Source organism: Plodia interpunctella, chromosome 20, assembly GCF_027563975.2.
Source record: "Plodia interpunctella isolate USDA-ARS_2022_Savannah chromosome 20, ilPloInte3.2, whole genome shotgun sequence".
Classification (NCBI taxonomy): Eukaryota; Metazoa; Arthropoda; class Insecta; order Lepidoptera; family Pyralidae; genus Plodia; species Plodia interpunctella.
Window position 1 is genome coordinate 5,728,114 of NC_071313.1, and position 16,124 is coordinate 5,744,237.

A 16,124-nucleotide genomic window follows, 5' to 3' on the forward strand; every position below is an offset into this window, starting at 1 on the left:
TTAACGGCCGTAAATCATAATAAAATTAACTGCAGCAAAATTTTACATTTAACAACGCGATCGTTAGGTATCTTTTAAATTACCCAAACCTAATGATGTAGCCGTAACGAGTTCTAAAACGATAATTATTGACATAAATAGCGCTGGTTATCAGCACGCTATCTGTTACTAGAGCCAGTTACCGCAGCAACGTTATTGATTTATTATGCACTTTGTACGTTTAACACGACTTGGAAATATTTATTGTCGTAAATGTTAGAAATCCCATCACGATAAAGTCGTTACTCATTTGCCTTGATTTATAAAAAAGGCAAAAAGAACATTATTGCAATTGCAGAAAGAGAAATATAAATTTATTTTATTTGCTAAAACACGTATAAAGTCCCACGTATAAAATGTTTTAATTCAAACAAATGAACAGTCATACATATAATACAGATTGATGTTTAATGAAGTTAGACGGAAATAATTAACGAAAGTGATAACAAATATACTTATAACAAATATACAATTTAACGTCAAATTAAAAGTAACAAAGATTGTGGATGCAAGAAAACTTGTGGCTACAGCACACGGTAGCTTGTAGAGCAACATGCCCCGCAATTAACTCAGCATTCCTAATAGTTTAGTAATTGCACAGTACTTACAAGTGTGAGTACAATGTACAATAGAATGAGGTAAATATATTGCTGATACTCTTACTAATAACAGATTAGGTTTTATTTGAATCACAAAACTGGCATTTAAAGGTAGGGTGCAATTATGCTTGTGCGAAAGATAATTTTATGTAGATCATCCCTTTTTGCCTACGCAAAGGTGTAAGAAAGAGATTCTTTAGAATTATCTTTTTCTAGAGATCAAAGTATCATTAAAGATTTTTCTACTTTTAGCAATATTTACTTGATATTTCTAAACATTCGACAATTTTAATAATTTCACATTTATAAGATTATTCTGAACATATAAAATGAAATAGACAAAGTTCGAATCTAATCAAGGAAACTGCAGGTAGCAATTTTCTCCAAACTTGGAAAAGGTTGAATAACCTTCGACTGCGCACGCGTTGCTTCCGTCCCGTTCGTTCATACCGCGTAAAGTGCGACGAACTTTTGTTTGTAAACTATTGTGACCAAATTAGGAAAACTCCTTAAACGGAAAATGACATATTTAGACATAAAATACATTTTTTTTTAGATAACACCACGTGTCCCTTGTTTGCTTAGGTGCGCCTGTTTGTGAAGATGATAGTGATAAAGTTGTGGTGTAATCCATAGTTTATTTAGTGATAACTTACAGACTCTTATATAAAAAGCTCTTGAGGTTTTCCATTCTTGACTAAAATTTTAACTATCCAGTATTCTCATAAAGATCTACGCTTTCATTATGAGTCTAGCTTGGATTAAAGAATGATTAAGACCATAACGAGTAAATTACTCTAAACTTAGCTTTTGCGGATAATGCACTACTAGATTTTTTTTATTTCAGTTAAGGCACGGAGTTCAAATACCTCAGCCTACGCTGTTTTGAGAGAGCAACTAGCGTTCAAAATTGATACATCGTTTGTTGTGCTCGTGAGCAGATACAAATCAAACAAGGCAGTTTTGCGACAGAAAGTTGAAGGCATTTCTGAAGTATCGTGGGATCTCTCGTTATCAAACAAACTTTCAAAACAGTGCAAATCCACCAATCTTATCTAGTGTAAAACATGTAATAAGAATGATAAATAATTGCACTTGTTGCAACAAGATAATAAAGTCATTAACGATTAGGCAATGAAAAATATGTTAATCTGGTGAAGGAAAACATCGTGAGGAAACCTGCATACTGGTTGATTATCAACTTGTGTGTGAAATGGAGAAGGCAATGGCAAACCACTCCATTACTAACGCCAAGAAAGTTGTTATGTGTGTTTAATTCCACGTAATGACCACGACCCTCAGCCATGAGGAATACGACTATGAAGAAGAATGAAAAATGTTGTAATTACCATATTGCAAAAACAGTTTACAGAAAATTTGTATAAAAACAATCATGTAAATCGGTGAATGATCAACTTGATGTTGCCGGAAATGCAAATGCGATGCGAAGAAAGCAAAGAACGCATGCTTTGTTTATATTGACAGGCGCACGAGTCGAATTTAGAATAAGGCTCGGGAAAGGAGCTCGGTAGTCCCGTTAATTGATACTGCGGTCGTACACTTTAAGCCAGAGTAGTACACAGATGTTTTGACGGGCCAGGCCTTTGTAGAACACAAAGCCTTGAAGTAGGCGTCGTAAATAATATCTTCACTTGTTAATAGTACAGTAATAAACCTATAAAAAGGAGCGGCAAGCAAGAATTTTGCCTTGCTACCGCAAGGTCTCCCTCAGAAATTATAATGTAATACGTACATTTTGCTTGTTTCTAAGAACATCATGTCTCAACGTCTTAGCAATAAAGATATAGATTTAGACAACTGATAAAATTTCTAAAATATTTTAAGTTCTATATAAAATTGTCAAGTTGTATGTATCGTTCGCCACTTCCCCAAAGTTCACGAACTTAATAACAGGACAACACATTGACAACACCGTCCATATTACTTTTGTTGTCGGCGTGTGCGTGATGTTGTGGTTCGTTCAATAGCACCGCAGTAGCGTCGGTTCGACGACCTCGATGCGCCGGCGTCGTTTGCGATGATATTCACGGAAATTGTGCGAATCTAACATTAGGCAATTTTTCGAGCCCGTTGAAGGATTCGTCAAATGCCTTCGTCCTATCTTCCGAGATAAAATGAATCAATATTGTAACTGTTTTGCTATTACGCAGAGTATCCATTAATTCAATCGCAATGACTGAAGAACTAGCTACCAAAGCAACTACAATGTATTGATGAATGCTTTCTTTGATCGGGTATCATGAAGAAAATGCAGTGATAATGGGTTGCGTAAGTGAGGCGTTGAATACATGCATAATACGTTCCACACATCCTGCTCAGATAATAAACACGTAGCTGACGTGGCACAATGTGAAGCAACAAACTCCGTTATGCGTCGAATGCGTTAGCTGCGTCGAAGAATGTTGATCGGATCTATTACCACTATAATGCTATCATTGAAGCTGTAATGATTTAGAGTAACACCTCGGGAATACACGTGAATTTATGGTTTTGATTTACCATAACAGAAAACGTGTAGTCTTGATTATCATATCATTTTATATTGTGGTCTTCAAGACTACACAAATCGGAATTATTTATTGTAATTAAGTTATCGTTTACTGTTTAGTAGTCACAATAAATCTAACTGCTGGTTTAGACACATAAATAGACATTGCAAACATCATAAGCTTTTGTTTCGGTTTTCAGCAATACATACAGATACATACACAATTTTATCCATCTTTTTGGACTACTACTGCAAGTATATCAATTTAGCAATCACGTGCAAGGTTTAAATTATTGTGGGTCTCGGCTCAATGGAATGGTCACTTGGCACCGTTACGAGGTAACCCTATAGGGCCTCAACTAACGGGCCAGCTTACGTTCTCCTCGTTCTACTTGAAGATTCGCTAGTCTTGTCCGCAATTTGGTCATACTCTGTAGTCACTAAACACATTACGTACAAATTACACAGATAGTGTATTATTACTGTATTTGCTTCCGTATCAGTTATGGTATTGTCGTTTGGATGATATGATATATTTGCGTATTTTAAACGGGAAAAATAAATAATTCAATGCATTAATCAAATTATTGGAGAAAATAAAATTTTCAATAATGAAATTAAATATGTTTTAAAGCTAAAGAGTGACTAGTAAAAAGGCTTGGTCAAATTGAAAGTTATCTAGTACAATATGAAAGGATAACTACAATAGAATATTAACTGCCAATCAAAAGGTGACCCTTCGAGATCAAAATTATTACCAAATCACCATAAATATTCATATTTATCAAGATCATAAGTGCGTTCACACACAATTAGCTTCATTATATTTTCTATTCACATAACATAACAAACAAATCTAAAATTCAGATGGTAACTCTATATCTCTAATTCTAATCTTCGAATAGCATGAAATATGAATTTTTACTTGACAATGCTCTATTTTTATTGTCGTGGCTTCCTTTCAAAAAGCCCTAAAGGGCATGGGTTTGACGCGACTAGATTTTTTAGGAAGATTTTCTATTATTTACCGTAGGAATGCTCGGTTGAATTTAAATGGTCACGACTGTAGATTTTTAACGCTTTATGAACATCGTTATCAATCAAATAGTTTTGAAAAAATGTCATGGACGGATGGAAAGGTCAAAGGGTTTGTTAGTTCTGCGTCGCTGTGGCTTTTTTTTGTCCAAGTCGTGAGTGCATTTGATCCTGTTACTTCCTTTTTACATGATTTGGTATTGTATTTTTGATTTCGATCAATCACATTTATCTGTTAATGATGTATATTTTACTAAACAGAACAAGGAAGAATAATAACTTGCCACTGTAATGATGACACGCTTATTATTGTCAGAAATTTTCCTAGATTTTTCCGGTTTGTTAGTAAATAGAATTTCACGGATCGAAGTGAACAGCGACAGTGGTATTTGTCAACATAAAGGTGTAAACTGAACATTACCATTTATTTAGATGTACTCCACACACTCGAAATGATAATTATTACGTATTTACCATTACAATTCGAATTATCATACATCCCCATTCATCGAATGCGATCCATCAAAAATCCTGTTGATGGATGTTCATTTACATTACATTTGTGACAGTTGAATTCATCTGAAGAATGTGTTAGATTAAGAAAGGTATCAAATGGTTCAAGTTCACACGTGGGTTCTGCTGTCAATTGGGGTCTCCGACACGCAATTTTGACCCCCTTCTGGTCTGGATACCATTTGGGAATATTTATTCTTGAATGCTCCTACGCATTCGTGGACTTGTCGACTCGAGCACTCATGGTTTCTAAATAAACAGGCACGAGCAAACATTTTGAAATTCAAGGGCTTGTCGATATCCAACCATGTTTGCTTTGTTTCTATGGAATTAGTCTTACTTGTTAAGCATTTGACTGGTAAGAGTTTCTAACGATGTTTTCATGGGAACCGGAGACGGCCCTTCAATTAGTCCGATATTTGAATTCCGGGGTAACGCCTCTTCATAATAACCTTTGTGTCCGTTGACAATCTGACTGCTCACAATAGGATATTAAGTTTTCGGAATAACAATGTTGAAATTCATTAAAATGTAAGAATCGAGACGCCTAATGTGACCATCTCTCGAGTGGTCGATTGTCCTCTCGGATTCTGAATAACTAATGTGTTGATGTAGCTTGATTTAGTATTGTGGACATTTGTATTGAGATGCATACATCTTCCACGCCTTTTCAACGGCATCAACAGTCCAATCATTTACATAATGATGGATTTATTTTGCTTTCACGTTTTTTGGACATCACGGGATAATATTTCATTTAAGTTTTTAATATGCAGGATGTAGAATGTCATTGTTTATTTTTTCCAATCCTGTCTCATTTTTAGTGTTATTTTTTTGTTAGTTTATGTGAAAAGTGATGAAAAGAGAAGTGATGAAATACAAATCTAGGTTACCTATCAATACGCAAGCATTTGTTACATTGACATATCCAGACCTATTTCCCCAATATTTACAGACACAACAAAGAAGAGTCGATACTATCTAACGTCACGTTTGGGCATGTCATTAGGAGTGTGACTATTATCACCAGAGGATGCTTGCGACGTAATTACGCCCAAACGTGGGAAAGTAGTTGCGCAGTAGCCACTTCCGTAAAGTAACTGACGACGCACACGCAACTTCAAGGAAACTCATTTGAATGTTGTCTTATGTTTTGTTTCTTTTTCTCATTCGCAGCGTTTACTTTTATTTCATTTACATCTCTGTATCTAGTGTAGTAACGTTATCATCATAATCTTATCAATTTGATAACAAGATATGAGTTGTAGATGACATAATATTCTGCAAATGGCTTACGAGAATCTTCAAGATTTATCCGTTTATTTAAAGTTGCACGTTCGACAAGTTTCATTTTATATGTTGTGTTAATTACAAAAAATATAACTGTAACGTATTTTTTATTTGAAAGGTAATGTTCAACAGTCAACCTTTTGACCGTTAAAGTTAAAACAACTGAATCGTTCACCCTCGCTACTTTATCAGAGCGGGTGCACTATGCGGAACATTACGGTTTTTATTTAAATTTAACCCCAACAGAACATGAAGGAAAATCATAAATATCTTTCAGTTTCTTTTTATTTTATGCCAGTATTTTTTAATCACAGCGACGCGTATTATTCTTGCCGGACAGCTGTCAGATGTCGGAAAAAATAAATCCGTGGTGTTCTAAATTGAAATTGACGCGTTCCATTTAAAACAATAATGAACAGTGGTGCCAAATTGAAAATAATAAAATTTGATTGAGTGCCTTTATTGGAATAGTGCAATTGCGTTTAGTTTACGGCGTGAAATTTATTTATTTTTGTACAATTGATAAATTAATCGACGTGGACTAAAAGGGTATTCGATTTCGCTTTCTTTGATTTGCTCGTAAAAGGCGTAATTGCAGTTAAAGAGTGGGAGTGAATGCAGTCAGCAATTAAATTATCCTTAGCATTATTATGGCCGAGTGTGCAGTTGCTAAGGTCATATTCACACGAGGTTAAATGGTAATTATTTATTGATCCGGTGCAAAAGGGTGTGTGCAGATAAAAAATTCCCCTCGCTTTGTTTTAACGGAATCGCCATGTGTACGAGATGGATGCACCCTTAGATGCATCATATAATTTTGTAATTTATCTATCTTTACCAAATCATGTATAACATTGATACTTGAAAAATAATAAGTTTCGACTTGACGAAAATCAGTGATTTTTCAGATTTTTCGAGTTATTTATAAGTTTGTATCTTCTCTATTTCTTTGATAACTGCCAATTATGATTCTTTGATGTCATAGAATCAGAACGACAAATTTCAACGACTCTCATCCTCATGTCTTTCCGGTTCACGGCTTTGACGTCCGAAGCGAAAAATATTAAATTGTTAAGATTCGGTTCCGATTTTATGGCCGGCGACATCAACCTTTTTGCGAATGCCGTGGTCACCTATCAGCTGTCAAAGCACCTTAGTCACCTAGTACGATATCTACGGGATGACAGCGTTGTTTTATTCTATAACTGGAACCACACGCCGCCAATTCGAAGCTTTAGTTATTTGTCATTTATTAATTTCCTTTCCATTTTATTCAGAGGTGTGTCTCACCATTTCCCACCGTTTTGACAGCACGTGTGTTATCCATTCATGGGAAACGTTTAACAAGGGTGATATAGTGCCGATATTATCAATTATCTCCCCCGTAATAACGAATTTGTGAACTATTGGAACAATCATGGGAACGAGATATAGTTCGAATTGACACCGCTGCGTTTACTTTTATTTACAAAATACAGGCAGTTTTACAAACAAAAAGAAAAATATACAAAAATAAATTGCCTATGGTCTGGGAAGCAATGGTGAAAGTAAAATTGAAGATCACTTTCGTTGGTTTTCGAAGGGATCGAGACGTTACGCTTTGTGGGAACGGATGATGAAAAACCCACAGGATCTCGTCCGGAACAGATCTATCAGCTGTTTCTGACGCCATCTTGATTGAGGGGGAGACTCAACAAGGCCGAAAACATTTAAATTATTGAAGACCAAGGTATTAAAGAAACAAAATATTTGAATTTAGAAGACGATATTTGAATTTGTGTTTCGAACTTAGGCTTATTGGACACGAGCATTTCTTTCAAAATTAAACGTTAATTTGATTTTAATAACGCGATATGTTTACTCTGTGGTAGTACAGAATAAAAATATTTGTCTACATCATGTCACATTGGAATCTTGCTCTCTCATAATTTCTTGAATTCATCTGACATTGAGTTAATGTAAGATAACATTTTACCTAAAATACAGCCAGCCTGTAATCTTCATCTTGTAATTTGGTGAAAATATAAAAACAAAGCGAAATTATCTCTCATTTGTTATTTATAAGTGGCGTTTTATTTCTTCATTGATAAACTCAATATCTCTAGGTCAAACTGTTTCATATATATATGAAATGTGTTAAGATTTTCTATAGCTTTTTATAGTAATTTTGCTGTCATTTCTTCAAGATGATTGTGCGTTGCATCCGTGAAAGTGCGTCATATTTATGGTTATAATTTTCATCGTTAGATGGTTGGTATTTATCTACGGTTCTTCTAATCGTGGCTATTCGACGTATATTCGTTAGTTTTTCATCCTAGTTTTGCAATCGGTAAACTTAGATAATATATAGTTATAGAATAGTTCCGAAGAAAACGCCCTGCATACAAATTAATTACAACTTCCTCTTTATAATATTAGTGTAGTGAAGATATTGTACATATTATTAAACATTTTGTAAAGATCATAAATATAGAAGTTACAAAACTTTAGGCAAAAGACAACCTAATACAAATTGTGTTGTGTTCACGTTATGGAGGCTACACACTATCACCGAACTCAAGACAAGACTTGACGCGAATGCACGAACATTGCATAGTTTGTATGAGAGCTTTTATTTACTGCAATTGAAAACAAGCAATGTATGCCGAATCCGCAACCCTTTCCATCTTCTTCGAAGAAAGCAAGAACAGGTACACCTTGTTCATACCCTTTTTTATATCTTACTAGGACGTTAGACCATGCGAAAAGCTACTTTTTATCCCGTCCAGGGCAACCGTCACAGGCGGTGAACCATATCGATTCCTGAGGGTCGAAGCCACTGTGAGAAAGCATTAGTTTCGACTCGGCGACCGCAATTATGTGCAAGTGCACTTGCAAGTGCGAACTGTAATTATAGCTTCCTTAAAGTGACATTGCCGTGTGAACAGAGCCTAATTATTCCGTCACTCGACAGCTTCAAATGAGGGGTGGCTATTTTTCATGTCACCTAAGTCACACATCGTCATTTGAATTTGACAACTGATTGTTTAGATATAAACAAATATAAAAAATAAAGTGAAAACATCTTTAGCGGCGTTGAATATTCAAGTTTTCACTTCTGCCGGCACTCCCGGAGTGCATACCGTTTTTTTGTAAACAAAACCAACAAGAAAATATTTTATTTTTAAAAATTGTTTGTCGTTTATACCAAGCCTAAAGAATAAAATAAATATATAAAATTCTCAATTAATTTCACGATAATTAAAAATCTTCAGCAATCCTTTCGAGAAATCTTGCTTTTAGGAATGCGTGCCGTAAATAAGCAATTTAGAAATATAATACCTAACATTCTACCCAATAATTGTGTTCACTGGTATGTATTAGATAAGCACGCAAGTCTTTCAGCATTCTCTGTAACTGGCTGTGTTATACAACCGTTATTTTCAAGCGGAAATAAGAGCCAATTTCAAATGATTTTACTAGTATCAAATTAACAGCGTTGCGTTTATTTGTTCAACAGATGTCATCCCTACAGTATTTGAATTTAGAAGCGAAATACGGCAGGGGACATACTGGAGCTGATCCCCTAAAGTGGGGGTGAGTTACGCGGCCGCGGGGGTAGCAGATGTGTGCCGACCGTTATATTCCCCTATCAGACAAAATTTCAAATTTGGAACACGTGTGTTGACAATTTTTTTCTTAATTATCACCCGCATCGTTTCGCGATACGACACGTCTGTTGAAACTCGTCTGATAAGCGCCGGATTTATTTTAAAAAGTTCCGCTTCACTAGTAATAAATGGTAACTGGTTTTCATCAATCACATCGTTGGGTTGTTTGAAGTTAATATTATTTTGAAAAAAGAAAAAGAAACTAACACGTCGTTAACTGTGGAAGATAATTTTACCGAGATACATATGTCATTTGAATTTCGAATGTCAAAAAACGGGAGTGTAGGAAAATGACAGTTAAAAAATCAATAAGTCTGTTGTCCGAGCGACGAGGGGTGCGGCTTGCGCACGCGCCGCTGCGTCATTACGACACTGCGTATCACTGCACAATGCGATTTTATTAAAGGGGAAATGATTAACCTATTGTTAGTCGACCCCCCGCAAAAATCAATATTGCTTTCCCTAAGTACGATCAAGTAATAATAATTTTATAACTGTGTTTGGACATGCGAGTACCCCATATGGTTATCTAGATTTTTATTTTCTACAACATTGTTTATAAAACCAATTTGAACCGATAACTTCACAATATCTTTTTCTTTACCAATAAAGTCGAAGACTCCATGTATTTTCAAACAAAAACATGTATATTTGAGACGTATTGTAACAATGCGTGTATGGGTCGCATTTTGCATTGTGCCAATACAATGTACATCTTTACACGTATGTATGTATGTATGTAGGCACAGTACACCTTATAGGGTTAAAGTGAATCCATAAATGATGTTACTGTTTTATTCATCATTTTTCTATACGAATAAGGAATAGGCTCCTTCGTTTATGTGTTAATTATATAATCAGCGTAATGCGTGTTGGATTAGATAGAAATAAATACTACGAGAAAATCGACGGAAGCTTTGCAAATTTAGAATTTAATTGGTAACTTTTTTTGCTCGTGTAACATTATATTATACCTATTTCGCTGCAGGAGTAACGGTAAGACGCGAACAAAAAATCTCGGCCGCGCTACCATAGACGAGAGGTGAAAGAACTTTTTAGAATATTAACAATTTCAAAAGTGCATAGGATTAGGAACCCCGCTGTGCGGTCCACTGTGAGTTACAACGATGCAAAACACTGCAGTTCAATGACACTATGACGTGTAATTTGGTAAGAAATAACGGGGTGAAGGAATCGGGTCACTTATTTGTTTCCGGCACCCCATGCGGACCCTACGCTTGGTCAGTTTCAGACAATGAAATATCGTGAACCCCAATCGTCTAAGAAATTCAAAGATATACATCTGGCCAAATTAATAACGTTGATTGAATTTCTAGTTTTGGGGTCGTTCTCATTTCGAATTTTAAAATTTTATATAACGTATCGTTCTATTTATGATATCAAAATGACATTCTTTTTATGATTAAAAAATGTAAATACACAGATTATACAAATATAATAGACACTGCTAATGTTGTTCAAAAGGAACACTGGACAAAAAGGTAGCGACTCGCACGAAAACTTCTAGAAAAAAAATCAATGAGGACAAATTGGATGGCATTGTTGATATGAAATGGATTCACTTCACTTTTATCCGAATAAAAAACTGTTGATTCATTGTGTCGCTTTCGCTAACAACCTGTTTTTGCTAATAATCATTATTATAGTAACATTTACTGGAGTCAAATAACACGAACGGTTTATCATACTTTTTTGTAATTTCAAGACTTACAAAGCATGCCACTACGAATATTACTGAAAGGCCTTGAGTAATAAATACATTTTAAGCATTACAGTTTGTTTAACGGTACACACTAATAAGGTAATGTACTTTGACCTCATTTCAAAATATTTCTTTGTATGTCACAGTTAGTCTCATGTAAATATTACGTAAAACTCTAAAGACATATACTTATATATATGTAATAAATATTTGGAATATTTATTACATATAAGTATATTTAGATTAAATTAATATATAGAACAAAATTATTTCACAATTGCATAGCTTCCTATGCAGCATTTACATGTAATAAGTCAAAGTGACGAAGTTGGGAAACGCGTGTATGAGTCATAAATTTGCGTCATTTATAGGTACACTAAGCTAAATACATGTTAATTCATCAATGACTATACATTGTCTGATTCGGTTTTCATCAATGCAAAAGACGCGGGGCGGCCAAAGATTATCCCTACGAATTAAAATTATCAAAATGAATTACTATACTTTGTCACTTGTTATTACTATATTCCACGATGTTTTTAACAGATGTGCGATCTAAAATGGGACATGTGTGGGAGATACACTACAAGTAGGTACTCTGAAGTCTGTAGGTACCTACAATGTGTCACAACAAACTAACTAGGTCAAGCCGATGTAGACTTGTAGACGTTGCCGCATTCATTACCACATTGCCCACCTACTTATTACAGTCTTAACAATACTAACAATAAGAAAACAACGAACAACAGAATTAAAACAAACAAAAAAATCTAATAACTACATAAATACTATTTGCGCGCGCCCTTATAAGAAACGGACATTAAAAAAATTACTTTAGAATGCAATCTTAATTTTTAATTATGTAGGTGCTAATTATTTAATTTAAGCTTCCGATTGGACCCTTTATATGAACTTCTTGACACCTTGGGTGGACAAAAAACAATTTTGCATACTGGCCATTTGTTATTTTTCTTTTAATACAGGGGAGCGGTGCCAGTGTGCAAAATACAGGAGCTCAAAGCCGTGCGTTTGTCCAAACAAAAAAAAAAGCTGAAATGCTTACACTACTACTACTTCGAGTGGGAAATAGGTATAGCTTTTATTTTGAAATAAGTAAAATTTATAAACGAACGCAAGCATTAAAATAAGCATTCTATATTATAGATAAAATAAAATAACACTTTTACATTGATCTATCTACGGTCTCCGACATTCTACGTTACGTTTACGACTACGTGCCTATTGTTCAGTGATACGATAAATACCCATCAAAGAAGTTTATGATACCAGAGACGACACAAGCCTTAACACTTACGACGCAATGTGATACTCTACCTAACAAGCACCTCATTGGTCAGTTGGTCACCCAGTGGTCCAATGTCTGATTTGGACATATACATTTGAGACTTATGAATTGGTAATCTGTTTGTAGTGAAAATGATTAGCTCATATGTACTATAGGTAGGTCTACTAACATTATTGACTGGGGCGCTTCTTACTTCAGGATTTAATAGGTATGAAACGTTGGATATGTGTAACTACTTCCCTAAAAAACAATAATAGGTACAGATTTTAGTTTTTAGTGTAGGTAGTTCTTGTAACTAATATATAGTAACACCAAGTAAAACAACTTTAACGTTTGTAATATAGTGTAAAATAGATAGGTAAAGTGATATTCGATTGTGATGCGTAGTAGGGTTATCTTGGTAGGTACCTATATATATCTACCTTATCACGTTAATTGAGTAAACATGAGTTTTAATAGTTTTGTTGGATTAGTCTAGTAGGTACTACCTAAGTGGGCCCTACCTACTTACCTAGGCACGCATAGCAAAGGCACTGGCACAAAAGAAATGCCGCCATAAAACAAAGAATACATGATGCGCCCCTTATGAATACCTAGGTCACCACATTTCGAGGATTTGAAATATATTCAACAGATAAAATCTAACTGTTTCTACGTAGGTACACTGAGTAGGAAACTCGCGGTTAGCAACAAATAAAAAGTCAATCTGCAGTGCAGTTTTATAGCCTTGCAATAAAATTGAACGAATACGACCTTGCCTTGTCTGGATAACGCGACTCGACACAACTTAGAACGTGTACTCAATAACCATGCTAATGTAAAGGTTATCAATAAAATTGGTACCCTAGTCGCTCTATTGGTCATGCAATTGTTATTCCAATGCGTGACGTTTAATTTTAGCATCATAATACTCGTGTTACTGTTTTGGCTGTATATTGCATACAACCTTTACGACAATGACATAAAAAAGCAAAAACGTAAACAAACACTCACCTGTCATCCTCTTTTGGGTTTTGGTAGGCTCTGGACTCGAAATATTCTTCTCCTGTGGAGTAGTATTCTGATTTGGAGTCGTAATTGTCATCGGTGCCCTCCTCAAAGCTGCTGGAACACTGGTTGCCGGTACCAATTGCCAAGCAAATCTTTGTGGACCCGGTAAAGGCGTTTCATTTGCGAAATCGAAGCCCCATCTCTCACTATCGAGTTCGGACTGCCTTTTTAGCTCTCGCTCAGCGAACCTTCTGTTTTCTTCTCTGTCTGTACACCCAAATAGGTTCCTTCGCACGCCGTCGAGTGTCGTAAGACCGCGGATTCGCAGCGACTTGGCGTCGAGGATGGATGTGGCCGTCAGGCCAGGGGCTCTTACACTCAATGTAGACATATCTTCAAAGTCCAAGCGCACTACACAGCGACGCACTTCACCAATAGCATCCACCACGCTCTTTACCTAGCGCAAACAAGGTCAAAAATCAGTCACAGCACGCGGCAATAGATAATAATAAATGTAACAACTGAGTAACTGTTCTGTTCATCACGCACCAATAAGAATATCAATTGTTATTAGTTTTGTAAGCGTAAACAAGTCGTGAGTGACGCGACGATATGATAACAAAACGCGATACGACCTATCCGCAACGCATTCAGACGTCGACTAATAAAAAAAATGGGGGAACGAAATGAAATGGTCGAAGCGCGATCACAGCGCTCGCGTCATCCGGCGGCAGGCAGCAAACCTGTTATACTAAAGCAGCGTTAGTTCCACTTCTCCCTACAAGGCGGCGCTACTTGTTGCGTTGCGTTGGCGTCGTCAGCGCGTGCTTCTGATTTACAGTGTTGCGTCATATTTATTTCCCGCTTTTGTTGTCAATTTTATAAACGCTGGAAAATGACTAGCGATGAATTTCATGCAAATTACTTAGTAATATTAGTACAATGATTTTTTTTATATTACTGGATTAATAAATCTTCAATGTAAATCTTATAAGAATAATTAGAATATTAAAATTTTAAGATGATATTTTAATATTTTGAGAAATTGACATTACAATTAAAATGAAAATTATCTTTTATTAGTTTTATATGTCATAAATATTAAACGAAAAAGCATATTTAATGGGTGGCATAAATACCACAGCAAAAATATTTTTTACATTTATAACTGGAATAAAATAAATTTTCATAATAATTTATGTGACTGTAATAATAAACTTTCAATCCTAACTTTACCTATTTTATGCACCGACGTCATGGTCATTATTGCGTTTTAAACACCCTTAGATATTGGTAAAATTCCGTCAAAAAATGGCAACACCAAATCAACTTGTTTACGAAGAATGAAGCTGGGACGTGTCTAGTTACGTGTGCAGCATTACTTTAAATCTCTTATCAAATATATGTGTCCCTTTCTAGCGCTGCCGATGCGGTAGCGCATGAACGGGATAGCAAATATATTAATAGCGCACCCAACAGCGCCGCCATTTTGCCGTAACACGATCAACTTGATTCTGTTTCTGAACTAGTGTCACGATTTCTCAATTTTTCAATTGAATCTAAAACATTTTCGATAACAATTAATAATTAGTACTGTTGAATTCGTACATACACAATTGTAATTAAAACATTTATGTTAGTATTAGTCGCAGTTATTGTTAAATATTATTTTAATGACAAATAATTGCGTTTTACGGAGTATAGTATCGCAGTGCGATGCAAGAAAATGCGTTTGACATAAAAGTATTTACTTAAAAACAGTTTTGACACTTACCTGAGCAAAATTTATTGATATTTAGGAAAAAATAGGAATTTATCAACGGGGTTCACTGCACCGTAGTACTAATTTTCAAGATATGACAATGACGCGATGGCGCGAGCGCGGGCTCGATGGTGATTGGTTGAAAATGGCGGCCAAGCGCGTGATTGGTTGTCGCGATTTTAGGCGCCAAATTTCGGTTGGTCGAACCACCGGATGGCGGGAAATGTATGTGTCGCTTTCCGGTGAGTTTGAGTAAAGTTGTGGAAAAACCTTTGGCGCGTTTAGCTTCCGTGTGTTATGCGCATTATAAAAACTTATTACGCTAGCGTTTATAGTTATTTAAACCTACTTACAACTGTTTAATTGTGTTACTTTGCACCTTTTATTTATCGGTGTGCAAATTTGATGATGATTTGGTAGTGTTTATGGAAACAGTGATTCCATTTGATAGGTATACTATAATATTATACATTTTATTCATTAAGGAACATCTTCACTTTTCTGTAATACTTTATTATGTTGTTACTACAAAGTTGGTTTTAGTTTCATCTGTCGTGTCGCTGCGTCTATCTCTTGCATTTTTTGAACTCATTTCTCTATTTCGAATTGAACTGATATGGATGATGGTATAATTATGACGTGGACCATCCCATGACGTAAAGGAGGTAGCCATTAAAACTGTAGCGAATTTATATGTGACTCCTTTGA

At 35.4% G+C, this 16,124-nt stretch overlaps 1 protein-coding gene across 2 annotated transcripts in view; it reads right to left on the reverse strand.

The window, feature by feature from the left end:
• Window positions 1–15,549, reverse strand: part of LOC128678713 (cyclin-dependent kinase inhibitor 1-like) — a 36,951-nt gene extending 21,402 nt beyond the window's left edge. The window contains exons 1-2 of one of the 2 annotated variants that reach the window (XM_053760461.1): window positions 15,429–15,549; window positions 13,658–14,111 (exon numbers count right to left, since the gene is read on the reverse strand). In XM_053760461.1, coding sequence (XP_053616436.1) covers window positions 13,658–14,045 — 388 coding nt within the window. In that variant the 5' untranslated portion in view covers window positions 14,046–14,111; window positions 15,429–15,549. Of the gene's footprint in view, window positions 1–13,657; window positions 14,380–15,428 lie in introns of those variants that run through there. The other variant, XM_053760460.1, reaches the window with a different exon arrangement.
• Between the last annotated feature and the right edge of the window lie 575 nt (window positions 15,550–16,124).